A 26,024-nucleotide genomic window follows, 5' to 3' on the forward strand; every position below is an offset into this window, starting at 1 on the left:
GTTCAGCATGGTCTTATTCTTTAGCGGATGACAGAAAATTATAAATTTCAGATCAATTTTCAGGCTTTATCTAAATTAAAAGGATATGGATAAGTTATTAGTTTTATCTTTTTAGAAACACTGTTCTTGGGTCAGGGACTGCACCTACCAATTCTGTAGAGTATTGTTTTGGATGAGTTTTTATTCTCATTATCAAACATCTTATTTTTGTTGACTCGTTTGTTCATTGTTGAATCTTTTTATTCAGTATAATGTGATAATGTATTTTTAAGCGAATTTTGATGTTGGTGCGCGCAATGCTACAACGGGGCAAACATAATTTAATCTTTTGTGGAACACGCGGTGAAATATTTTAAAACTCTTTTTTATGAAAGCACTTGTTAAACGTATGTCCGCGCGCGCGCGTTCGTCTTTGAAAGTTAATATTTACATTTTCATATCTGATATCGCACACAGACATTATTCTATGTTGAGAATTGAGATGCCACCTTTATTCATGTAATTACTCTCAGGATGGCATTTGATCGCACCTTGAAAGTGTATGATCCTCTAAAAGCTGGGAGTATTGATGGTACTGATAAGATACCTCACGATAAAGCAATAAACAGGGCTATGAATGCAAACTACCTGCCTAGAAACTGTGCTAAATCCTCCAGAACACTGTTTGTCGGCCGACTGAGTTCTACCACAGACACTGAATCATTGGAGAAGTGTTTTAGGAAGTACGGGAGGATCTCAAACTGTAGAGTTGTACAGGATCCTGTCACATTGGAGTCAAGGAGGTTAGTATTTGAAAAGAGACGTGGGGGGGGGGGGGGGGGGGGGGGGGTGGGGGGATTGAGGCAATAGAGACCCTTATAAATGCTATCTTACACAACTCTTCAATGATTTAGAAATTTGCAAGGCTGAGCTACTTTTAGTTGTTGCTTTTCTCACTACCTGTTACTACTACTACTCTTCTCATTTCAGAAACCCCACAGTCTATAGTGACTATACTCTATTGAGATGGATGTATCCTTTTAGTGCGGCGCTACTTTTTACTGTCCAGCTCTTTATTTGCAGTTACATTAAGAGTTTTATAATCTGTTCCACAGCTAGATTACCCTTGTTCATGTCAGGTACGGTTTTGTGACATTCTCTAAAATAGAAGACACGGATTATGCCAGAGAGCAAACAAACAATGTTAAGCTTGATAACAGTGTTCTATTTGTTGACTACGAGAACTCACACAATATGAAGGGGTGGGTTCCTAGAAGACTTGGTAAGTTATTAGAAACCTAGACTAGGGGGGGGGGTTACTAAAACTAGGGGGGGTACTTAAACTAGGGAGGGGGGGGGTTACTAAAACCTAGACTAGGGGGGCCGGGGGTTACTAAAACTAGGGGGGGGGGGAGTACTAAACCTAGACTAGGGGTTGGGGGGTTACTAAAATTCATACTGTGACTAGGGGGGGGGGGGGGTACTAAAAATAGGGGGTTACTAAAACTCATACTGTGGCTCATACTGGTCACTGTGACGGGGGGGGGGGGCGGGGGGGTGGAAATGGAACACTAAAGTTTCTTAAAATGACTCTTTGTAGAATCGCGATACAGTTGATTAATATTCCGCTTGGAATTGATCAATATTTCTCGACCAGATTCACCATAAATGACGTTTTCTCGTCATTTACGACAAATCTAGTACTGTTTCTAATTTCTGTAATATATCGATTTAAATTGACAGTTTATTTACATTTTATTAAATAGCAAATGTTAAATCAATCTATTACTAAGTATGTATTGGTCTCTGTCTACAGTGCCACCTACTTTTAAAGTGTAATATTTTATATTAACAAATGATGTTTCCCAGGGGGAGGGTTTGGAGGTGACAAGAAATCAGGGCAGTTAAGGTTTGGAGGTAGGGACCGACCCTTCAAAGCACCAATACTTCTTACATCAGACCGCACTATAACTTCCAACTACGACACAAAACACTCCAGCTGCAGAAATGAGCGACATCAGAAACACAGAAAGAGGAGTAACAATAGGGAGTCTGGGGATGAGAAGCGAAGTAAACACCGATCACGTGACAACCACGTGAGAACTGGGCACAATAAAAACAGTCGATCAGAGAAGACATGAACAGCTACTGTGGTGGTAGAGATTTTAGATACTCGAATTGTTTAGCTGATAATGGTTTTAAATGTTTATTTTTGGTGTGACGTTCAAATTTTATTATGGGTATTCAATTGCTGTTGCTTTGTAAAATATACTTTGTCTTAATATTTAATATTTCTGAGTTTTTTAATAGAATTTATTCCCCTAAATTTCTGGAACTTTTTGATAAAAAGTATTACATTGAATGTCGCTAATATCTTATTAAACCCGTATTGTATGTTTAGCAATGTCACAGTGTTTAAAAAGAGTTTTACCACTGTGTGTAAAGTCAGGGCGTCAGCTCTCTGACACGCTGTTTATAAAAGATCCTCTCGTTGATTTGGAAGCTGTTCACAAGGATTGGAAATCAGGCGGCTTCTTCCCCAGGTCAGTTTATTTTTTATCCCATCATAGTTTTATCATAACTATAATAGTGTATTTAAATTATTGTGTAAAGGATGCCACCCATTAAAATACCCGTCTTTAAATCATTACAGACAAGAAGCGAGAGCCTTCCTACTGAGTAATTGGTGGCTTGGATCTTTGAAATTATTTTAACCTTTTTTAATGACATTTTTAAAATTCGAAGTCAGTACAATTAAATTACCAGGCCACATGACAGCTACTAGGAATGCTAATATCCGTGCTCCCCAGGGCACCTGCACATGTGGTTCAACACGGAGCAAAGTGTCTGCAAACCCAGCTGTCCCACGCGCGGCTCAATAACCACGTGCTAGGGGGGAAGCTGTACAGAATGTTCCCTTTACACGCTAAATACGGGGGTTTACACATTGACTTTGGGACGATGACCGCACCTTCCCAGACCCTGCAACCACCACGGGTATTTACTTGTTTAACCGTTAACATTTCGACATATTGTTTTTAAGTAATATTATTTTAACAATAGTTCCTCCTGCCAATACTCACATTTTTAATCTCTGCAGGTTGAGTGGAGTTCTGTTCCGATTGACCCAGACAAGAAATACAGTATGATAATCTACTCGCCTGACTGCACTAACTGTAGAATACACTGGTGGGTCTCTAACATCAGCCCTGATAGCCTTCAGTCTCATGACGTCACAGATGATGACGTCACAGATGATGACGTCACAGATGATGACATAACTGTGCTTCCATACGTTCCAGCAGTGCCACTAAAAGGAACTGGCGTTTACCGCTACGTTCTACTTTTATTAGAACAAGACTCAACAGTCAATAATAGTCACACTGATAGATTATCTGAGCTGTCTAGCATTATTGATGAGCACAAACTGTTACCTGTAGGGTTAGCCTTATACCAGTCATTTTGGGACGAAACTGTAGGTCCTAGTTTAGCTTCTTGTCTCGGACTAGATGAACAACAATTTTCTGTTGAGCGTCCTAAAGATGTCGAAGAATTTTATGCAGAGGAGATGTTTTTGAGAAAAGAATGGGAAATGAAAACCGATTTTATGTGACGAACTCTTTTTGTATCACTATTATATCCCTCCTTTCCATACAGAGCAAAGTATAATTTGCTGGTTATTTCTACGATCAAGATGTTCCTCGCCAGAGCTGTGTCATTTAATTGGCTCTTACTAATTCGCTCGCCCAAAAATTTCACGTGACTTTGGTTTTTATAGGTTTTGCAGCCGTACAAAACGGTTTTACATAAAGCCTAATCCCAACCCTAACCATAACCCCGAAGCTATCCACAACCCTAACCCTAACCCGAGCCCTAAACAATCGAATTCATGTTTTACTAGCCTGTCACGTGACCGAAACGGTTTTTTGCCCATAACTCTCCAGGAAAGCATTTTTACCCTATACGTCATGGGGAGTGATTCGGAATCAGCGTCCAAAAATACACCGATCCATATCAATTTCATACTCAAAGAGCCTTTTCACAACAATTTTCTTAAAATTTGGGCGAGCGATTTAGTAGGAGCACATTTGGCTCTTAATAATTTAATTGGTCATGTGTATTCCTAATTTTTCGGCTCATATTATTTCACTCTAAACTAAAATCATCACTTGACTTGGGTTTTTATATGGATTTTATATGGATTGCTGCCATTGAAACGGTTGTACCTTAACTCTAAATCCTACCCTTATTACCGCAAAACTAAGTCATAATATTATAATCACCGAGTCTAGTAATTGTTTAAGAGAGTTCTCTGGCAGTTACGAAACTCGAGAGACTGTGGGATACTGAAGGGAAAGGAAGCAGTTCTAACGAGCTCTTCTCAAACACAAGGATATAACTTGTGAACTCGGCTAGTATATATGAAACATTTGTCATGGAGTTGTAGAGGGAGTTATGTGCCTCGCCGGGCTAAAGTAGTGGATGACCTTGCTGTACGGCAAGTTAAACAAGGATCTGAAACTACTAGGTTCCGTACAGACTCAACTCTGCACCCGTGTCAATATGTTCATTATATGCAAGCCTCTTGATTTATAACCACAATACAACCCTAAACTCCGTTAATCGGGGTAAAATCTTTTGCAATACATTCTGAACCAGTTTATTGTTAATATGCAATAATTTACGAATCTCATTTATTAATATTCAAAGTGGATAACAAACTCAATAACTTCACTGTCTTATTTTTCGTGAAATACACATAACAATAGCGTTGGCCGTTGTATCAGATCACGTCGTGACCCTCATCATTGTCGTGACCCCCATCGTCGTTTCACTTTCACTAGTATCGTGTCTAAAGCCGCGCACTCGTGCGCGGCAGGTCTACAACGTGTGACAACAATAGCGTGAGTAACTTTAACTTAGCAGAGAAACACTAAGATGGGCGGGGGCCCACCTCAGTCTATTTATTGGTTAGGTTTATATGTTATATTAAGAGTTAAGTTAGGGTTAGGAAATCGTTACTGGGCGGCGCTCAGCCTGTCATTCCGCCGAATCTCTATTCTATATGTTTGGACGAACAAGTGTACCCGAGGTGTTCTGAGAGAATAAGGGGGCAGGCTCGGGAACACGAACGCGCGCTAGCCGCTAGGGCAAAAAAGTATTACTAAACAAAGGACACGTTATTCGAATATAATATCAAAGGAGAATCAGCACTAGTGCATCAGCAGTCAGCACCCTAGTTTTTTAGCAAGTAGCTGCAATTTGAATTATAAAAGCTTCTTTTAATCGATGAGCAACAAATTTGCAATATCGTGAGCATTGGTCGTCGATAGGGTTGCCCTCCCCAGATTGAGAAATATGACTAAACAAAGGACACGTTATTCGAATATAATTATAATATATCAAAGGAGAATAAGCACCATTGCATCAGCAGTCAGCACCCTAGTTTTTTTTAGCAAGAAGCTGCAATTTGAATTATAAAAGCTCAGCTTCTTTTAATCGATAAGCAAAAAGAAGGACTCCCAAGTGGTGTCAAAAACGCGAATTAAATAGGTAATAATTATTTTAGTCTCTCGAGTCTTGACACAACTTTAGGGTTAGACGGGTTCCTGCTAGTACGTGTAAACTATAGAGATTAAATAATTTTAGAGTTTAGAGTTGATTTGTCAGCTGTGGTACGTGTAAACCAGGTCACTCTGGGTAATGTCTCCATGCAATAAAGATGCAGATAGTTCCTGCTAAACGGAATCCTAGCTGACTCATCGTAAACGTCACTATCAAACTGAAATTGGATGAATGTCAGTGTCAAAATTATAAAGGAGCCAGTTCAGATCTGTAACTACAGGTCAGTATACAGACTCAGATCGAGATGCGCTAAAATCTCGATCCTTATTAGGGGTTGGATGTAATGTGATAATTCAACAATGCCAGTGAGGGTGTTACCATGAAGTGGCACTACACACAGTCAATAATGGCGTGCTTTTTGAGAAATTTAAAACACATACTCATGGAGATCGTAGAGCCAGCAGCTTCCTCCAAGTCTCCACACTACACAGTAGTTGTCAATGATAGCTCCAAACAGAATGGGTCCTAACACGAACCCAAACGCTCGTGTAAAGAACTGTTTCAATCCCTGTGCTGCGGACCTGTCGATTTCGGGAACCACTCTGAGAATTTCAAAGATTATCCGCCAGAATTTTGGCTATAATGTAAGATTAGTTTTTGACTTACAACTCGACTTAGGGCGGCTTCAACGTCCGAACAGAGATAGTTTTTTTTTTTCAAATCTGTCTATCCAGCATGAGTTTGTTTATCTCCTTGCTGTCGTCAAGCCCCGTGTCCCTCCGAAGGATGTCAATATATGTGAGGTGTGGTCTTCCCCTTCGACTATGTCCTTCAGGGGTTCCCAGAAGAGAAGTTTATGACTTGTCTGGTTAGATGACCTGCGAGTCTCATCCTCCGTTCAGCTATCTTATCAGATGCTCTGATGAAGTCATGAGGTGTCCATATACCTTGGCGTTAGTCTGCCGCTCTGACCAGTCTATGTTAAGTGCCATCCTCAGCATTCTCGTATAACATCCATCAATACGTTTTGCGAGGGTCTGGCTGACAGTCCATGTTTCAGAGCCATACAGAAGGATGGACTCAACTTTAGCCAGGAACAGTTGTACCTTAAGATCTCTACGCATATCCGACTTCCATACTAGCTTCATACACGCTCCCCATGCCTTAGCTTTCCTCACTTCGAAGTCCTTCTCCGAACTCTTCATTCTACTACCCAAGTATACAAAGTCATCGACTTTCTCAATGGTCTTCCCGCTCCCAGTACCCTAAGTCAGGTTACCACCATCTATTATGATGGTAACTCAACTGAGTTGGAGGCCAGTTCCAGACTCTTGAGGAAATCCTGTGCCTCCGCAACACTATCTGTTGTAAGAGCAAGGTTGTCAGCAAAGTCTCACTCAAGTGTGCATCAGTGACCTTGACAGCCGGATGGTGTCGGATTCTACCGGGGTAAGCACAGGGCTCCAATCTTACAGTGGTCACGATCTTACCATTAGTGATATTGACCACAGCCCCTACGAAGAAGAAGAAGATGTCGGCTTCTTCTAAGGTGTAGAGTAAACCCAAAGTCCCTACCCTCTAAGGACACCCTCATAATGTAGTCAATTACATTTATGAATAGATAGGGCGCCAAGGTGTCTCCCTGCATCACTCCTGCAAGAATAAAGAATGCTTCACTCAGACCATCCTCAGTAATCACAGGAGCAACAGTATCTGCAATCTGCACACATTCTTTGTATCAAACCTACGATCAGATTAGTTTTGCCAAATTAAACTTGGCTGTGATTCTGAGGAATTTAAAGCCTCGTGGAAGTGGAGGTAAACACTACTCAATTGTTGTATAAATCTGATTTGCAATTTTGGATTAGGAAAAACCACACGTGAGTAACCTAGAACAAGATTTCAACCACCGAGCTTTGATTTTAATAAAGATTTTAGTTTTGTTGAACAAAATTCTGCTCACCTGAGGTAAGCCACACTTATGGCAGGGTAGTGACTGAAGAAGAAGAGGGTTCCGAAGAATTGCTGAATTACAAAAACTATCCACTTCCTCGTCGAACAAGAATCTTCTGCTGGACATGCTCCAGGGACTAAATCTGCCTGACTGCACTCACAATTCTCATAGACATTCTTTTCCTCCTGCAATAAAATAGGAATTATCAGAAACAATCCTGTATCAGCAAACAATCACTATGAGTAGGCTAAAATTAAACTTCTTAAACATTATGACCAAGAACCTTTGATGTAACCGCCAATAGAGAGCTAAAAATTACGTTATATGAAGAACAGCCAGCATGGCAGGGGGAGAAGTAGGTTATGTTACTCTCCAGATCACAAACGGGCTCGTAGAAATCTTTTGAGCAATTACATTCACCGTTACACTTGTCTGTCAAGTTCCTGCTTCCCTTGCTGAGATTATAGTTTTACATTTAGTCGACCTCTACTGCTGTTTAAGATTCTCAACGATATATCGAATATGAGTATAAGAATCAACAAGAGGAACTAAAAAGCTCAAAAGTCGTGTCTTAACTCATTAAAATTAAGAATTGATTTTGCTTTTACTTCCAATCCAGGGAAAGGTCGGTCGGGTAGGAAACTGATAAACCAGCAACATTGTCAGTTTCGCAGTGATGAAGTGACATCGGTGGTGCAGGCATTGCCAGTAACAGTGTCACTACTACGAACAGCAAACACCTTTTTCCTGAAGGATGTGGGATCATGACTGATCTCGACTACTGTTGATACAAGTTCAGAAAATTATTGATAAGGTAAAAATGTCTCACTGGGACACATAGGATATTTTGTATAGCAACTATTTTGGTGAAAGTATCTGCTTGCATGATGCATCCAGGACTACCCAATTATTATTAGTTACCCGATGGAGCGAATTTGCCCATGAAAGCCCCACCTAAGGCTAGTCCTAAAAGAGTTCCTACTATCTTCAGAAGCCCGATAAGCGTCCCCGTCTCTGTAACTGATATCCTGTAAAGACATAGTTCTAGATCTCTTATTTTTCTATATATCACCAGAGGCGGTATATAAATGCGGTGGGTGCACAATCACACTATTGACCTAATAAGGCAATCTTTGTACCATTTGTGCACTTGCACTTCAACTTGTTATTGCTGTCTAAAGTGAAAACTCAAGTATAGTGCAGGGGTCATAAGTTTTTAATTATCGATACTTTTAGGTAGAATGTAGGAGTGACGACCCACATACAGCTATGGCTGGAGAGTCTACGCCCAAAATCAAGATGGGATCAACACTGTGTGCTGTGCTATTTGTTTTCGCTGTTTGTTCTTGAATGTTAGGGGCTTGGGTAGTCCAGACACTGCGGTTAATGATAAAACTCGGTCTGAACGACTTTTAAAGAGGGAGTTACTGGGTAATGACTGCAAAAGGTACGGTATGGACATTGTGGGACTACAAGAAACTAAGTGCACTAATCAGGTGGATATCATACTTCACAACAACTACAGACTGTTAATTTTTGATCAGAAAGAACAATGTCATGGGGGTATTGGATTTGTTATTAGCCCTAAACTGCAACCTTTCATCACAACTTTCAAACAGATCTCTGATAGAGTTGGGTATATTGATTTTTGTTTTCCTCTCAAGGGTGGTAGTAATAAGAATTTCAGAATCATCAACAGTTATGGTCTCACATCTCTTCGTGCTCAACAACAGCCTGACAAACTGTCTCAGTTCTATAGAGATTTACACAATGTATCATCTACTCCATCAAAATGGGAAATGTTCCACTGCGGAGATTTTAACTCAAAGCTGGGTAAACGAACTAGGGTTGATGAACAATTAGTTCTGGAAGGTTTGATAGGTAGACATGGTATTGGGACTAGATTAAATGAAAATGGGGAGCATTTGCTTGAATTTATGGTTAAAGAAGACCTAACAGCATGCAATACTTTGTTTGATCATCCAAGTAGGCACAAACTAATTTGGACTGGTGAACACAGGACTAAGAGAAATACTCCTATATACGCTCAACTTGACTATGTGCTTTGCAGGAGGAGGTCTACGGTTTTAATAAAGGACAGCAGATCATACGGAGGCGCTGAGTTACGATCTGATCACAAACCTGTTGTAACTCGATTAACGCTGAAAAATCATGTTCTCATTCACAAAACCAAAAAATCAGATAGCACTCAGTTTGACTGTTCAACTCTCTACAGGGATAAAGAACTCAGACAGAAATATCAAAGTGCGATTGCTGAAAGGTTATCGGGTAAAACTTATCCAGATGACCCAAATGAGAAAATGAATGAACTTTTTAGTGACATACGTGCGTGTGCTGAAGAAACTATACCCCTGAAAGGGAAATCCTCTAAACAAAATTTCTCCAGTGATCTAACAGTAGCTTCATTAGTTGCTAAAAAGCGTGATCAGACTCTAAAGATCAAATCAGCCCCAAATGGTAGTGATGTTAGTGGAGATAGGAGAGCAGTAAGAAAGATTCAGAATAGCATTTCTAAGAGACTTGTGCAAATAAATAACATGAAGGCTGACGCTCTAGCAGAAGAAATAAATAACACTGACGATGCTAGAAAGATGTTTGAAGCTTCAAGATCTTTAGCTGGAATAAAAAAGTCGGGTAACATAGTGGTCAATGATATCAACAACAACCCTATTGGTACTGATTTAGGGAAAGCAAACACAGCGAAATCTTTCTTCGAAAAACAACTAACAGAAGGAGTTGAAGCTGGCCTGCAACCTTTTACCTGCGATCCAAAACCACTTGATAACCCCACTACACCAGTTGAAGCTGAACTTGCTGCAAGTAAACTCAAATCAAACCGTGCCAGTGGTCCAGATAATCTCCAGAATGAGTTGATAAAGTACGCCCATCCAATCACTTTTGAGAAGTATGCTGAGGCAATTAACGAGTCATTTAGTGGGAACAAATACATAAGTTCAATAGGACAAGGTATTGTGACTCCTCTACAGAAGCCCGGTAAACCTAAAGGTCCCCTCACAAGCCTTAGACCACTTACACTGTTAAACGGATCAAGGAAGATGCTCACTCAAATTGCCTTAAAACGGGTTGAGAGTAGAATTGACAACTACACCATGCCATGGCAGAGTGCTTACAAGAGAGGTAGGAGCTGCTCTGACATTGTGTGGGCTCAGAGAATGCTAATATCTGTTGTGATGAGGAAGAAATGGACATTTAGCAAAATGGGTATTGATATGAGTAGAGCTTTTGATATCGTGAAAAGGGACACTATCATCAATGTTTTGAAGGATGCTGGTTGTTCGGAGGACGACATTCGCTTAGTTCAATACCTTCTATCGAATACTCTCCTTAGAGTTCGTGTTAACTCCTCACTGTCGGAAGAGTTTGTAAGTTTACTCGGAGCCTTTCAAGGTGACAGTTTATCTGGAAAGCTATTCACACTTATTCTTGCAGCAGCCTTACACCACCTCAGAGCTGTATCTGGGAGACCAAACCCACCAGTATCAGAACTAGGTTTTCCAACTGAGTGGGAATATTCAGACGATTGTGACTTTGCTGACGAGGACATCGAGAAACTGAGAATTTTCCTTCCTACAGTGAAGGAGATTCTCAAAGACTGGAACCTCCAAGTAAATGAAAGTAAAACTGAATTCAGTACCTTCTACCTGGCGAAAAAATCTGATAAAGACACAAACGGTCAGCCACTAGCTAATAACGAACCATGGCGAAGTAACAAGTCACTAGGTTCCTTAAGTTACTGTGTACTGTACTGAGAAGGACATTCAAAAAAGGAGAATCCTAGCTGAGATTGCTTTTAAGAACTTTGGAAAAGTATGGTTGTCCGGTAAGAAAATTTCCCTTGAAAGAAAGCTGAGGTTATATGATGCTCAAGTTGTATCTGTATTGATTTACAACTCAAATAGTTGGAGTCCTAAGAAAGCAACCATGGAGAAAATGGACACACTCCATCGTAGACACCTCAGGTCCATTTTAAACATCAAATGGCCTAAAGGTATGATAAGCAACAAAGCATTGTATGAAAGGTGCAAAGTTGAAAAGTTATCCAAGCGTATTGAACACCAGCGGTGGAAGATGTTTGGACACATTCTCAGGAGTATGGAGAACACCCCAGCCCAAACGGCTCTCTCTTTTGCTATTGAATCAGATAATTTATTCATTGGTAGATTGGGGAGACCTAGAATGAACTTGTTATCGGTTTTAAGAAGTGATTTAAGTAGTAGAAATTTGCAAATGGACAACTTGCATGAATTGAACGAAATTAGAGATATAGCTGCATGCAACATATGTTGGGAAAATCTTTTTCAAGGGTACAGTTTACCGCATTAAGGTATTTTTAAGAATCATTTTTGTCGGTAAGATCCTGTTTTATACAGGGTGGGCCAAAAGTCAGTACCCATACGTTGGCCTTTATAGCTCAGTCACTGAGTGCCCAATTTAAATACTTCCTTCTGGTATGACTTAGTACCACCATGCTGGTTCGAGGAATTTGTCAACTCGAAAAATATTCGCGTTCATTTTTTTCAAATAGAGGTTCATTTTCACATTTATTTGATAGTTTGGATAGTCGGATCAAGCTAAATGTTATTGAATTGTGTTTGGCCATTCGAATTACGTTTGTCCTGAAAGAATTAGAACTGTAGCTTTTCAGATGACCGAGATATGAAGCATAACGAGTTTATTCATTACGTGTGCTCAGGTGATTGGTTTACCTAATCACGTGATAAGGTGACCCCGTTAACTACCCCGTTAAACATTATGGGAATCGTTAAAGGTGCCCAATTAAGGTGTCGTGTCACGGTGTCACATAATCACCCAGTCAATTTTGTTAACGAGATACAGAAAATGCTTGATAACTTCGTCATTTCTAATTCGTTTTGCCTCATGTTTTCAGATCATATGCAACATTTGATAATCTACCGTCTCCGAAAAAAATTAGGCGTTGAGCATGTTCAGAGAAAACAATATAGGTGTTTTAATATTGAATGGGCGTGGTCTAAAATATTCGAATTTTCAAATTTTGACGACGGAATCCTCGAACCAGTAAGTACAGTATGCCATCTGCAAAGCAACAGCTCTCAAATATAAAACACGGCGGCGCTATTAAGGCCAACGTATGGGTACTGACTTTTGGCCCACCCTGTAATAATAATAATAATACTTTCCCCCAGACTCACTTGAACAGTTGCGACAATAATTTGGTATCATATGCCATGGAAGAGACGTATATGTTGTTAAGAGCTTCACCTACAAGAAGAAACAACAGAGCCTTGTTTTTCATGAGACGTTTCAGAGTGGGTAATAAGTCCTTTATAAGCTTCTTGAATGATCGGTTCAGTTCAAAGTCCTTTTCTTGTTGACTTGCCTTCCCGTTATCTATCTTCTCTCGTAGAACAATCTACAATGTAACTAAGTTTTCTTTAGTGTTTCTGTTTAGTCTTAGTTCCTATCTGATCTCCCAGCAAACCCTACCGGCCGGGCAATATCTCCAAAAGTAAAATAGATAGAACCTTCCGGTTTTCAACAAAATGTCCGTCTCGTAAATTTAAAGGAGGCTCCCCAGGAGCACAATTGGGGACAATTTAGATTCTGAATTAAACCGAAAAGTTTGATTTTTGGCTAAATTAAAGATTGCAGCTTTTAAACTTTGCAAAGTCATGTCGTTGTCATGACTACTAAACTAAATGCAGCGTGTGAAAGGTAAACTCGATGTGACGCGCGACGCCAAACGTGCTGTTGAAAATCTATCACCTCTAGCAAGCCCAGCAGGCGGTAAGGTTTTCTGGGCTTAAATCATATTTCATTTAATTTTATGCCATCCCTAGACATTAAACTTCAAGTAAACAATAAATAAATTAATAATTTATTTATTAATTGGATCCAATTATAGGAGCTGCGCAATTATTGCTGCATATTGATCAGGTATCACCTTCTGAAACCCAGCAGGCAGCTAGGCCCTTTTCGGAGTTGTGCGAGATGACGATACATAGAGGCCGCAGAATTATGAGGACTACCAGATCCTGGTGTAACCTAAGCGGGTCCATGATATCACGACAGGCCCTCTGTAAACATATCGATTAATCAAACCTTGGCTGCTGGCATCTGCGTAGGGAACAGTATCATGGGTATCCCAGAAAGAGCAAGCAAGAGTCCAGGTGCTAGGTACCCCATCCACCATGCGCCCACCCAATGACTGCTCCCTAGTGTCACTCCATCTGGGGGTGTACCCAAGGTGACATACTGTGTCAGGAGATATGCTCCAAACAGATATGAGGCTGTATACCCCAGCAGACCTATAATGCTAGCAACAGCAATAGACGGACCAAGCTTCTTCTTCGTCATAACTTCGTCTAGATACGTTATGCCACAAATTGCTTGAGATGTTCCTATACCCTGATTTAAAATTGATAAATTTCAGTTATAGAATATGTGTATAGGTTTCATGTACTTGTGTTTTTTGATAAGTTGGAAGCCAACTCTTTTGTGCGACTACCATTCTTTGCTTTGCAAAACTCTATAAGTGCTTCTTATTATATTCTTTAAGAAATATCTTTCAAAATGTTTACCTGCAATATTCCGGCCAAGAAAAGGATCCAGAACAATTTGTTATTCTGAACAGCATAAAATGTTGACTCTATCACTGAGTTTACATTATCTCCATCATTAAGTGTGCACATCACTTTTTCTTCTGTTCCGCTAGATTCAGTCACGTTGCTTGTCAGTTCAGGAAGCTAAGATGATTATATTAAGATACTCATTTGGAATACCTGATCAGATTATGATACTATTTTAAATTTTTGTCACTATCAGCAGTTGGCTTCGATGGAGCAACTTGGTACGACCATTAAATTGACTTAAGATCCAACCAGATAACTAGATTGGAGGCTCACTATACCCAGTATACCATACATCTAACTATCTAGTTCCACATGATTTTATCATACCTTGACAAAGAGCTGTGTACCACTTTGCAACAGATTTGCTATAAAGCTGACTATCACCCCGAAAAGTAACCACTTTATCTTTCCTTTGCTGGCAAAATGCCCGAATAAGAACGCCACAACAAGACCAGATAAATCATTTGCGATGAGAATCAAACCTAGGTGGGATGCAAATAAAGTTGCAAATTTGAATCAATTTCTAGAGCGTATTAAAGTATTAAAACTTGCTTTTGCTTGAATTTTAACTCTGTTCGACTAAAGTATTTGCCATTTGCAACCATTTATAATCTTTCGATAAGTAAAATAGTCAAAATATCCCAAATTATCAATTTTTACCAATTTGCTTTGAATTCAAGTTGAAGAGTTCCTGAAGGGTTGGTATCAGCACTTGGTTCATACCCAGAGTTACGGCTATTGCGAAAGAGGATATGGAGAAGAGGACCAGGTACATATTAGGTGTGTTGAATATCTGAAACATGACAATGTTACAATTTCTACACACCCTCGTTAGGTTAAAGTCGAGAAATAATAAATCACTGTTAACTCTTACTCTCTTATCTGTCATTTTCTGGACAAGCAAATATTAACAACAGGTCATCAATGCCAAATAATCAATGAACTCAATTTTCTATTGAAAGTTGGAATGTTGTCCAAACCTTTAAAAAAGATGGTCTCCAACCCCATAGCCCGCAATTTGTTACTCGTGGACTATTCATTTCAACTCCCATGTTGGCACCTGTTTTGTTTTAAAATATCATAAGAGCATAAGATAACAGTTAGTTTGATAAGATGAAAATAACGATAATATAAGAACAAATGCGCTACTACAGGGTGGCCCAAAAGTAACTGCCCACACGCAACCTTTTAATAATTCACGTTATTCTTCTTAGAATTGCACAGAAATTTCAGAAATTATAGCTATGGGTCAAACGTAGATTCCCTGAAAGTTTCGTTAAACTTAATTATTAACAGTGGGTGTGGAACGGCACTCCCTCTTTTTCACTATTGTCACCATAAAGCGAGAACGCTTTCAGCTAGGATCTTCAAAGTTTTTAGACACATTTGATTTGATAATTGAAGTGCTTTCCCAAAATTTCAAGTTGATTGTTCTCAATTTAACCGAGTTATGACCGAGTGCCGGGATCACATATTTGCAATATCTTAAAAGGGTAGGAAAAAGTTTTACAAAGATAAGAAATAATAAAAAGCCAAGAGAATTAAAGCTAAAACAAATTGAGTTTGTAGGAGGCGTGTAATTTTTAATTTTTGAAATACCAAAACATTGCTTTATGGCTATGCTTTTATGGTACCGTTCAACCTTATAGTTATAAATTATGATGATTATAGGTATTAAATAACAATCTCTTCTAATTAAGGACTATGCTTCTCATTGAAAGGAGGGTCTATTATCAAACTAGTAGGGTTGCCAACCGATATTACCGGCCGATAATTATCGGCGATAATTTGCCAAAAATTGTTATCGATTATCGCGATAATTCTCGAGAATTATCGCGATAATCAACCATTTTTTAAAAGGGGAAAATAGCCTAAATTTAACATATTTTTATAATCTGTTTCTTTGTTTGTCATGTTTGCAAAACCTGTTCGAGCTTGCTGTGTAGTGTGTAGTACTAGTAGTAGTATGTTGAAGAGATATGACCGGATAACTGATGCAGTGAACGAAGTTTTGGATGACTCGGAGCTAGGTAATCTACAACTGAATACAGGAGAGACTGAGTTAGTTAAAGACATTATCAAGACTGTGGTAAAGAAACAACAATCTCCCTCAAGCAGAAGTGAATATTCACTCTTCATTTTATTGATAGCAAGCTGTAAGAGTCAAGAGATAGACTGACCACTTTCTCCAACCCTTCTTGATAGGCTACGTACACGACATGTCATATGTCAAGAGGAATAACCTTAACTTTGTATCGCTGTTAACGTTCTACAATCTACTCGGACCCCGGAATTTCGATGCAGATGTATATTGTATATCAAGAATGCAGAATGATCACGAAGTAAAGCTTGATACGTAATTATAATTCTCTGCAGGGAAACAATAGGCCTTAGAGAACATTTATCGATGAAATATGAGCAATGCCAATATTGCAATTGATTCTATAACAAATCATTATGCAATATAAAAGCACACGATAATGCTTTCAAAGTTTTCTATTTTTATCTTCGAAGTTCGAATTTTACCGATATTAATTTTATTAACTTTAAGGATTAGTCATGACTCCAGACTGAATATTTCTGCATTTTTGGAAATTAAATTCAATTAATGATATTTTAACTACCTTATCTGACCTTATTTTAAAATAAGACACAAGTTCGGAAATGAGCTGGCGGTGGGATCGAATGATAAATTAGCTAGTAGCCGACTGAATGGTTCAATGAAACAAGTGTGGTGTGGAACAGCCCTTAAACATTCTGCAGTTTCTGGAGGATTTCTTGAATTTTTTTCTTTTCTGCAGTCGTAAGATTCTTTTCGAAATTTTCCCACATTCAAACGACGATTTGGCGTCCCCCTAAGATATAAAGAACAAGAACTGGTCCGCGGACTTGGTAAAAGCTATGTTCGCAAGCAACTCAGCATTCTCAAAAGCAAAACACTAAAACAACCGATTATGCCACGTACTCGTAGCCATGGTCCTGAGCTTGAATAAGAGGGAAATCATGCCTACGTGGCTAAAAAGAGAGAGAAAGTAGGCTTAGCAAATTTGATATGAAATATATACATAATTCGAATAACTTAATTAGTAATTAACATGAACTGTCTGAATAATATTACGTTGTTGTGGGAAAATTATTCAAACACGTACTTTACCTCACGTTTGCATCCTGGACCGACAAAGGTATGGGGGTCACGACATGATGGTACGGGGGTCACGAACGAGCGTGCTAAATCACTATACAGTCGATCTTCGAGATTGTTCTAAATGGGCCCCCGACAGTTGAAACCAACTACTATTGATGCATTTTCGGAAGCTGATTCCGAATCACCCCCCCCCCCCCCCCCATGACATAGGGTTACAATTTCCCTTGACGAGATCTTGGCGAAAAACTGTCTCACGTCCGTATAAGGAAGTTAGTCTAATTTCTCGTTAGGGTTAGGGTTTCAGCATATGCTTTTGTTAAGGATTGGATTAGGGTTAGGGTTGGGATCAGATCAAAGGGTTAGGGTTTCGAATAGTCGTTCAGGGCCAGCTAGAGAACGAGTTGAAAAAGTCACGTGACAGTTGAGTGTAGAGTGATTAATCATCATCCGGTCACGACAATGGTATGGGGGTACAAATCTTAATCAGGTAACCGGAAGTTAACCCAGTAGAGGAATCTACGAATCTTTCCTAGCCGTTCAGTAAACATCAACAGTATAAGGTAACGCTTTCCTTGACGATAACCTAGCCTGCGGACATACTATGTTTCTATAAGATAAACATATCATCATTATATCTCTGCGGCTATTTCTATCCTCAGGATGCCAGATAATGTGAAAAAACACTTCAGTCTATATTGGTCGTTCGCTTTTCTTATTCTGAATCATTCACGGCCGATTTCATTCTCGGCAACATTTCGCGTTTAGTACAGAAACGGTAATTTAAGAAGACGATTAACACATGTATTTTGAAAGCTCCTGCTAATACAATCTTTTCGTATCACTTATATGTTTTAATGTTTAAATGATCCCCCTCCACGGTAATTTAAATTGATATCATTTCCTTTTCTTTGGAAAAAGGAAACTTTTGTTACGTTCCATGCACTTTATATTATTATTATTACCCAATTTTGTGTTTTGGTTGAAAACTATTTCCAATGGAATTGAACATGAAATAATTTAAGTTTAACTACATGTATATTGTATAGTGTCAGTGACAAATAAAAGTGTCAATGCAATGCAAACATTTATTAGTGCCAATTATTTACGAGAGGAAAAAATAAATAATTTTTTGGAACTAAGAGTAAAATAATAGACTTTCTAATTGTGGTACGAGAGAGCATATAAACAAATTAATACTATCCAAATTCTTGTTACTGGGCGGCGCTCGGCCTATCAATTGTCATTCCAATATTTATTCAATATGTTTATGAACAGAGAAGCCTCGATCGAGGTTACCAGGTAAAATTCTTGGGGAGAAATAATTAAATTTCCCAATCGTGATGTTGTAGTTGGTACCCTGATAATTACTTGTAAGTTATACTTATACTTAAACCCATGTCTATACTGGTGCTACGCGTTTCCAAGAAAGCTTGATTACTTAATTCAATTTTTATTCAATTTCCCGTAAAACTAAAATAATCCCTCCTAATCTACCCGGTAATCGCACTATATAGTGACAGGACTATATAGTGACGAGCACTTTATAATGACAGCTGATATTTGTCACAATATAGCGTGCAAAACGCACTTTATAGTGACAGAACTATATAGTGACAAGTTTATCTTATATTGACTTTTCTTTACTTTTCACTCCACTCTACTCTACTTTTCTTTAATTCTACTTTACTAATTCGTTAACTCCACCTTCTCTAATTTAATATTACTTCACAGTTACTGTGTAGTGTGTACTGACCTTGCTTCATTTTATAATATAATTTATAAAATAATTTGTACTACAAATTATTTTATTTATATTTATTTTTTTCTGCAGTCGTAAGATTCTTTTCGAAATTTTCCCACATTCAAACGACGATTTGGCGTCCCCCTAAGATATAAAGAGCAAGAACTGGTCCGCGGACTGGGTAAAAGCTTTACCTGGGGATCCCAGGCTATTATATAAAGATTCGGCGGAATGACAGGCTGAGCGCCGCCCAGTAAGTAAAAGCTATGTTCGCAAGCAACTCAGCATTCTCAAAAGCAAAACACTAAAACAACCGATTATGCCACGTAGCCAGTCCTGAGCTTGGGTAGGAGGGAAATCATGCTTACGTGACTAAAAAGAGAGAGAGAAAGTAGGCTTAGCAAATTTGATCACAATGCTGGCAAGCATGACCGTGCCTTTTATATTCACAATACTATTTACCCCCTTTACTATTATACCCCCTTTACTATTATACCCCTTTATTGTTTTTCAGGCATTAAGACTCATCGAAAGTAGTTCAGCAGGTATATTTAAGTTCAAAACATTCTAATTCAATGTCAAAGATGACAGGAATAAGAAATAGTTATGTGGAGGTTTTTTAAGAAATTTGCGCAAAATTCGCGCCAGCATGTTATACGAAATTCGGTAAAAAACCGAAAATTGCCATATTCAGGTGCCTTAAAAACCATGTTAAAATTGAGTTAGAGATTTTAAACTTTGCAGGGCGTCTAAACGTTGACCAAATCGACTACAAAAAAAGTTTCAAGTTTCAGGAGCATTGGGAAGTGGGTTTTCTAGAACCCCTGTTTTACGACAGATTGTCGTGATATATACATACATATTCAGGGATAGACGCTTTGACAGTCAAATGTAGTCAATTGTATCCTAAATTTAAGTGTCCACAGATTCAAAAGTATAAAAGATACAGCCATTTCCGACCACAGGTCTTGAAAATAATCGTTTACACTTTAGTTTACATTGTATAAAAAAATTATTTGACGTCATAAACACCCCTTGATGACGTCATCAAGTTAACCGTTTTTAAAACTTGATTTTCGACAAAGTAATAACTTTTAAAATTGATGTAACACCATTTAAAAGTAATTTTTTTCAACATCTGAGGAAATTTTCATCTTAGATATTTGTTTAAGCATTCTGAAAATCTACCGGAAAGTTTTCTTATCTTACTCCTTCATAAAGATATTTGCCTTTGAAGTTAGTGCTTTTTTGAAAAATTATTTTATAAAAACGTCAATTTTGCGATTTAGTATTCTCTGGTGTTGGGCTATCTCTTGGGTTGTGGAGCTCAGTTCTGCTTCCTATAGGTATAAATTGTGCATTAGGCTAGTTTTAAAGTTGAAAATCAAAAAGTTGCACACGTGGGGACACGCCCAAATTGATTAAAAATTGCTAAAATCACTGAAAATTGGTGTTTTCACGATTTTTATCAACTTTGGAGTCCCGTTGTGATCCAAGTTCTATCTGAAATCTTTTGAAACTTTGCACGCTTATCAAACTATATATAAAATACCGCTATGCAAAAATTTACGGCGATTCAGTATTGGATGCGTACGCAACGTCCGCTCAAAGTTTGCACGTGCGAACGGTGAGAATTTTGCTCATTCATGATTTCGAACAAATTCTGCTTTACCACGACAGTTCAATGTCATTATATATGAATTTAATGGCAACTTGAATGATTATAATGTTTTATGTTCAGTCAGTGATAGACCGATATGCTTACTTAAACACAAGGAAATGTTTTAAAGGAAAAATTTCGAAATCGTTGAAGACATCAGTTTATATTTCGACTTTATAAAGTACCCTGACATTATAATCAAAAAGAGATGATATTTTACCAAAACCCATAATCATGGGTAGAGTGGACCGCTGCCAGTGTCTCTCTTTCCCAAACAAAAGGAAATGATATTAATTTGATTGACCGTTCTCTAATGCAAAATGATACCGAGAATGAAATCGGTCGCTCGCTTTTCCCATTAATTTACAATTGTAATAGATTAAGAAGAACTACCCGAAGGCAGCTGTACTCAGCAATAAAGATTCAATAAACTTCAGCTAATTCACTAACTACCAGTACCACCCTTATCCCGAAATACTAGGTATATCGACCCGAACGCAACCCAAAGGAATTTTTACAGCATGTGATTGATTGTAAGCCGTGAATGAATGGGAAAAGCGAGCGACCGATTTCATTCTCGGTATCATTTTGCATTAGAGAACGGTCAATCAAATTAATATCATTTCCTTTTGTTTGGGAAAGAGAGACACTGGCAGCGGTCCACTCTACCCATGATTATGGGTTTTGGTAAAATATTAAATATATACATAATTCGAATCACTTAATTAGTAATTAACATGAACTGTATGAATAATATTACGTTGTTGTGGGAAAAGTATTCAAACACGTACTACTACTATACCAAACACGTACTATACCAAACACGTACTATACCAAACACGTACTATACCAAACACGTACTATACCAAACACGTACTATACCAAACACGTACTATACCAAACACGTACTATACCAAACACGTACTATACCAAACACGTACTATACCAAACACGTACTATACCAAACACGTACCATACCAAACACGTACTATACCAAACACGTACTATACCAAACACGTACTATACCAAACACGTACTATACCAAACACGTACTATACCAAACACGTACTATACCAAACACGTACTATACCAAACACGTACTATACCAAACACGTACTATACCAAACACGTACTATACCAAACACGTACTATACCAAACACGTACTATACCAAACACGTACTATACCAAACACGTACTATACCAAACACGTACTATACCAAACACGTACTATACCAAACACGTTCTATACCAAACACGTACTATACCAAACACGTACTATACCAAACACGTACTATACCAAACACGTACTATACCAAACACGTACTATACCAAACACGTACTATACCAAACACGTACTATACCAAACACGTACTATACCAAACACGTTCTATACCAAACACGTACTATACCAAACACGTACTATACCAAACACGTACTATACCAAACACGTACTATACCAAACACGTACTATACCAAACACGTACTATACCAAACACGTACTATACCAAACACGTACTATACCAAACACGTACTATACCAAACACGTACTATACAAAACACGTACCATACCAAACACGTACTATACCAAACACGTACCATACCAAACACGTACCATACCAAACACGTACTATACCAAACACGTACTATACCAAACACGTACTATACCAAACACGTACTATACCAAACACGTACTATACCAAACACGTACTATACCAAACACGTACTATACCAAACACGTACTATACCAAACACGTACTATACCAAACACGTACTATACCAAACACGTACTATACCAAACACGTTCTATACCAAACACGTACTATACCAAACACGTACTATACCAAACACGTACCATACCAAACACGTACCATACCAAACACGTACTATACCAAACACGTACTATACCAAACACGTACTATACCAAACACGTACTATACCAAACACGTACTATACCAAACACGTACTATACCAAACACGTACTATACCAAACACGTACTATACCAAACACGTACTATACCAAACACGTACTATACCAAACACGTACTATACCAAACACGTACTATACCAAACACGTACTATACCAAACACGTACTATACCAAACACGTACTATACCAAACACGTACTATACCAAACACGTACTATACCAAACACGTACTATACCAAACACGTACTATACCAAACACGTACTATACCAAACACGTTCTATACCAAACACGTACTATACCAAACACGTACTATACCAAACACGTACTATACCAAACACGTACTATACCAAACACGTACTATACCAAACACGTACTATACCAAACACGTACTATACCAAACACGTACTATACCAAACACGTTCTATACCAAACACGTACTATACCAAACACGTACTATACCAAACACGTACTATACCAAACACGTACCAAACACGTACTATACCAAACACGTACTATACCAAACACGTACTATACCAAACACGTACTATACCAAACACGTACTATACCAAACACGTACTATACCAAACACGTACTATACCAAACACGTACCATACCAAACACGTACTATACCAAACACGTACTATACCAAACACGTACTATACCAAACACGTACTATACCAAACACGTACTATACCAAACACGTACTATACCAAACACGTACTATACCAAACACGTACTATACCAAACACGTACTATACCAAACACGTACTATACCAAACACGTACTATACCAAACACGTACCATACCAAACACGTACTATACCAAACACGTACTATACCAAACACGTACTATACCAAACACGTACTATACCAAACACGTACTATACCAAACACGTACTATACCAAACACGTACTATACCAAACACGTACTATACCAAACACGTACTATACCAAACACGTACTATACCAAACACGTACTATACCAAACACGTACTATACCAAACACGTACTATACAAAACACGTACCATACCAAACACGTACTATACCAAACACGTACTATACCAAACACGTACTATACCAAACACGTACTATACCAAACACGTACTATACCAAACACGTACTATACCAAACACGTACTATACCAAACACGTACTATACCAAACACGTACTATACCAAACACGTACTATACCAAACACGTACTATACCAAACACGTACTATACCAAACACGTACTATACCAAACACGTACTATACCAAACACGTACTATACCAAACACGTACTATACCAAACACGTACTATACAAAACACGTACCATACCAAACACGTACTATACCAAACACGTACCATACCAAACACGTACCATACCAAACACGTACTATACCAAACACGTACTATACCAAACACGTACTATACCAAACACGTACTATACCAAACACGTACTATACCAAACACGTACTATACCAAACACGTACTATACCAAACACGTACTATACCAAACACGTACTATACCAAACACGTACTATACAAAACACGTACCATACCAAACACGTACTATACCAAACACGTACCATACCAAACACGTACTATACCAAACACGTACCATACCAAACACGTACTATACCAAACACGTACTATACCAAACACGTACTATACCAAACACGTACTATACCAAACACGTACTATACAAAACACGTACCATACCAAACACGTACTATACCAAACACGTACCATACCAAACACGTACTATACCAAACACGTACCATACCAAACACGTACTATACCAAACACGTACTATACCAAACACGTACTATACCAAACACGTACTATACCAAACACGTACTATACCAAACACGTACTATACCAAACACGTACTATACCAAACACGTACTATACCAAACACGTACTATACCAAACACGTACTATACCAAACACGTACTATACCAAACACGTACTATACCAAACACGTACTATACCAAACACGTACTATACCAAACACGTACTATACCAAACACGTACTATACCAAACACGTACTATACCAAACACGTACTATACCAAACACGTACTATACCAAACACGTACTATACCAAACACGTACTATACCAAACACGTACTATACCAAACACGTACTATACCAAACACGTACTATACCAAACACGTACTATACAAAACACGTACCATACCAAACACGTACTATACCAAACACGTACTATACAAAACACGTACCATACCAAACACGTACTATACCAAACACGTACCATACCAAACACGTACTATACCAAACACGTACTATACCAAACACGTACTATACCAAACACGTACTATACCAAACACGTACTATACCAAACACGTACTATACCAAACACGTACTATACCAAACACGTACTATACCAAACACGTACTATACCAAACACGTACTATACCAAACACGTACTATACCAAACACGTACCATACCAAACACGTACTATACCAAACACGTACCATACCAAACACGTACTATACCAAACACGTACTATACCAAACACGTACCATACCAAACACGTACTATACCAAACACGTACCATACCAAACACGTACTATACCAAACACGTACTATACCAAACACGTACTATACCAAACACGTACTATACCAAACACGTACTATACCAAACACGTACTATACCAAACACGTACTATACCAAACACGTACTATACCAAACACGTACTATACCAAACACGTACTATACCAAACACGTACTATACCAAACACGTACCATACCAAACACGTACTATACCAAACACGTACTATACCAAACACGTACTATACCAAACACGTACTATACCAAACACGTACCATACCAAACACGTACTATACCAAACACGTACCATACCAAACACGTACTATACCAAACACGTACTATACCAAACACGTACTATACCAAACACGTACTATACCAAACACGTACTATACCAAACACGTACTATACCAAACACGTACTATACCAAACACGTACTATACCAAACACGTACTATACCAAACACGTACTATACCAAACACGTACTATACCAAACACGTACTATACCAAACACGTACTATACAAAACACGTACCATACCAAACACGTACTATACCAAACACGTACTATACCAAACACGTACTATACCAAACACGTACTATACCAAACACGTACTATACCAAACACGTACTATACCAAACACGTACTATACCAAACACGTACTATACCAAACACGTACTATACCAAACACGTACTATACCAAACACGTACTATACCAAACACGTACTATACCAAACACGTACTATACAAAACACGTACCATACCAAACACGTACTATACCAAACACGTACCATACCAAACACGTACCATACCAAACACGTACCATACCAAACACGTACCATACCA

The 26,024-nt window shown here is 38.4% G+C and overlaps 4 protein-coding genes across 4 annotated transcripts in view; 3 read left to right on the forward strand and 1 right to left on the reverse strand.

Annotated features, from left to right (window-relative positions):
• Positions 1-506: 506 nt before the first annotated feature.
• On the forward strand, positions 507-2,268 carry LOC134811410 (U11/U12 small nuclear ribonucleoprotein 35 kDa protein-like). The gene is made up of 3 exons (XM_063818205.1): positions 507-782; positions 1,119-1,261; positions 1,849-2,268. The coding sequence occupies exons 1-3, from the start codon at positions 514-516 to the stop codon at positions 2,118-2,120; spliced, it is 684 nt and encodes a 227-aa protein (XP_063674275.1). The 5' UTR covers positions 507-513; the 3' UTR covers positions 2,121-2,268.
• A 113-nt stretch (positions 2,269-2,381) lies between these two features.
• On the forward strand, positions 2,382-3,648 carry LOC134811368 (large ribosomal subunit protein mL38-like). Its single transcript, XM_063818160.1, has 3 exons — positions 2,382-2,522; positions 2,790-2,976; positions 3,080-3,648. Exons 1-3 carry the CDS (start codon positions 2,383-2,385, stop codon positions 3,590-3,592), a joined length of 840 nt encoding a protein of 279 aa, XP_063674230.1. The 5' UTR covers position 2,382; the 3' UTR covers positions 3,593-3,648.
• Positions 3,649-5,362: 1,714 nt separating this feature from the next.
• LOC134811373 (solute carrier organic anion transporter family member 4A1-like) lies at positions 5,363-15,207 on the reverse strand. The gene is made up of 12 exons (XM_063818166.1): positions 15,132-15,207; positions 14,812-14,944; positions 14,479-14,633; positions 14,101-14,265; positions 13,622-13,927; positions 12,712-12,932; positions 8,420-8,526; positions 8,107-8,245; positions 7,818-7,953; positions 7,508-7,683; positions 5,985-6,146; positions 5,363-5,761 (listed from the first exon to the last, which is right to left on the reverse strand). The coding sequence occupies exons 1-12, from the start codon at positions 15,201-15,203 to the stop codon at positions 5,671-5,673; spliced, it is 1,863 nt and encodes a 620-aa protein (XP_063674236.1). The 5' UTR covers positions 15,204-15,207; the 3' UTR covers positions 5,363-5,670.
• A 3,870-nt stretch (positions 15,208-19,077) lies between these two features.
• The window catches only part of LOC134826595 (papilin-like), a 59,074-nt gene continuing 52,127 nt past the window's right edge, over positions 19,078-26,024 (forward strand). The window contains exon 1 of the mRNA XM_063839026.1: positions 19,078-19,087. The gene's annotated coding sequence lies outside the window, so the exon portion shown is untranslated. The remainder of the gene's footprint in view (positions 19,088-26,024) is intronic.

This window comes from Bolinopsis microptera, chromosome 2 (assembly GCF_026151205.1).
Source record: "Bolinopsis microptera isolate Bmic1 chromosome 2, MBARI_Bmic_1.0, whole genome shotgun sequence".
In the NCBI taxonomy this organism is placed as follows: Eukaryota; Metazoa; Ctenophora; class Tentaculata; order Lobata; family Bolinopsidae; genus Bolinopsis; species Bolinopsis microptera.

What these genes read in the sequence shown, in the direction of transcription:
- LOC134811410 (XM_063818205.1), top strand. Translation starts at nt 514, where the DNA reads ATGGCATTTGATCGCACCTTGAAAGTGTATGATCCTCTAAAAGCTGGG. An exon ending in GTCACATTGGAGTCAAGGAG is followed by an intron (nt 783 to 1,118) that starts GTTAGTATTTGA and finishes TGTTCATGTCAG; the next exon opens with GTACGGTTTTGTGACATTCT. An exon ending in GTGGGTTCCTAGAAGACTTG is followed by an intron (nt 1,262 to 1,848) that starts GTAAGTTATTAG and finishes GATGTTTCCCAG; the next exon opens with GGGGAGGGTTTGGAGGTGAC.
- LOC134811373 (XM_063818166.1), bottom strand. Translation starts at nt 15,203, where the DNA reads ATGGGAGTTGAAATGAATAGTCCACGAGTAACAAATTGCGGGCTATGG. An exon ending in GGAGACCATCTTTTTTAAAG is followed by an intron (nt 14,945 to 15,131) that starts GTTTGGACAACA and finishes GTCATGTTTCAG; the next exon opens with ATATTCAACACACCTAATAT. An exon ending in GTACACAGCTCTTTGTCAAG is followed by an intron (nt 14,266 to 14,478) that starts GTATGATAAAAT and finishes TAATCATCTTAG; the next exon opens with CTTCCTGAACTGACAAGCAA.
- LOC134811368 (XM_063818160.1), top strand. Translation starts at nt 2,383, where the DNA reads ATGTCACAGTGTTTAAAAAGAGTTTTACCACTGTGTGTAAAGTCAGGG. An exon ending in TCAGGCGGCTTCTTCCCCAG is followed by an intron (nt 2,523 to 2,789) that starts GTCAGTTTATTT and finishes CGTGCTCCCCAG; the next exon opens with GGCACCTGCACATGTGGTTC. An exon ending in AGACCCTGCAACCACCACGG is followed by an intron (nt 2,977 to 3,079) that starts GTATTTACTTGT and finishes TAATCTCTGCAG; the next exon opens with GTTGAGTGGAGTTCTGTTCC.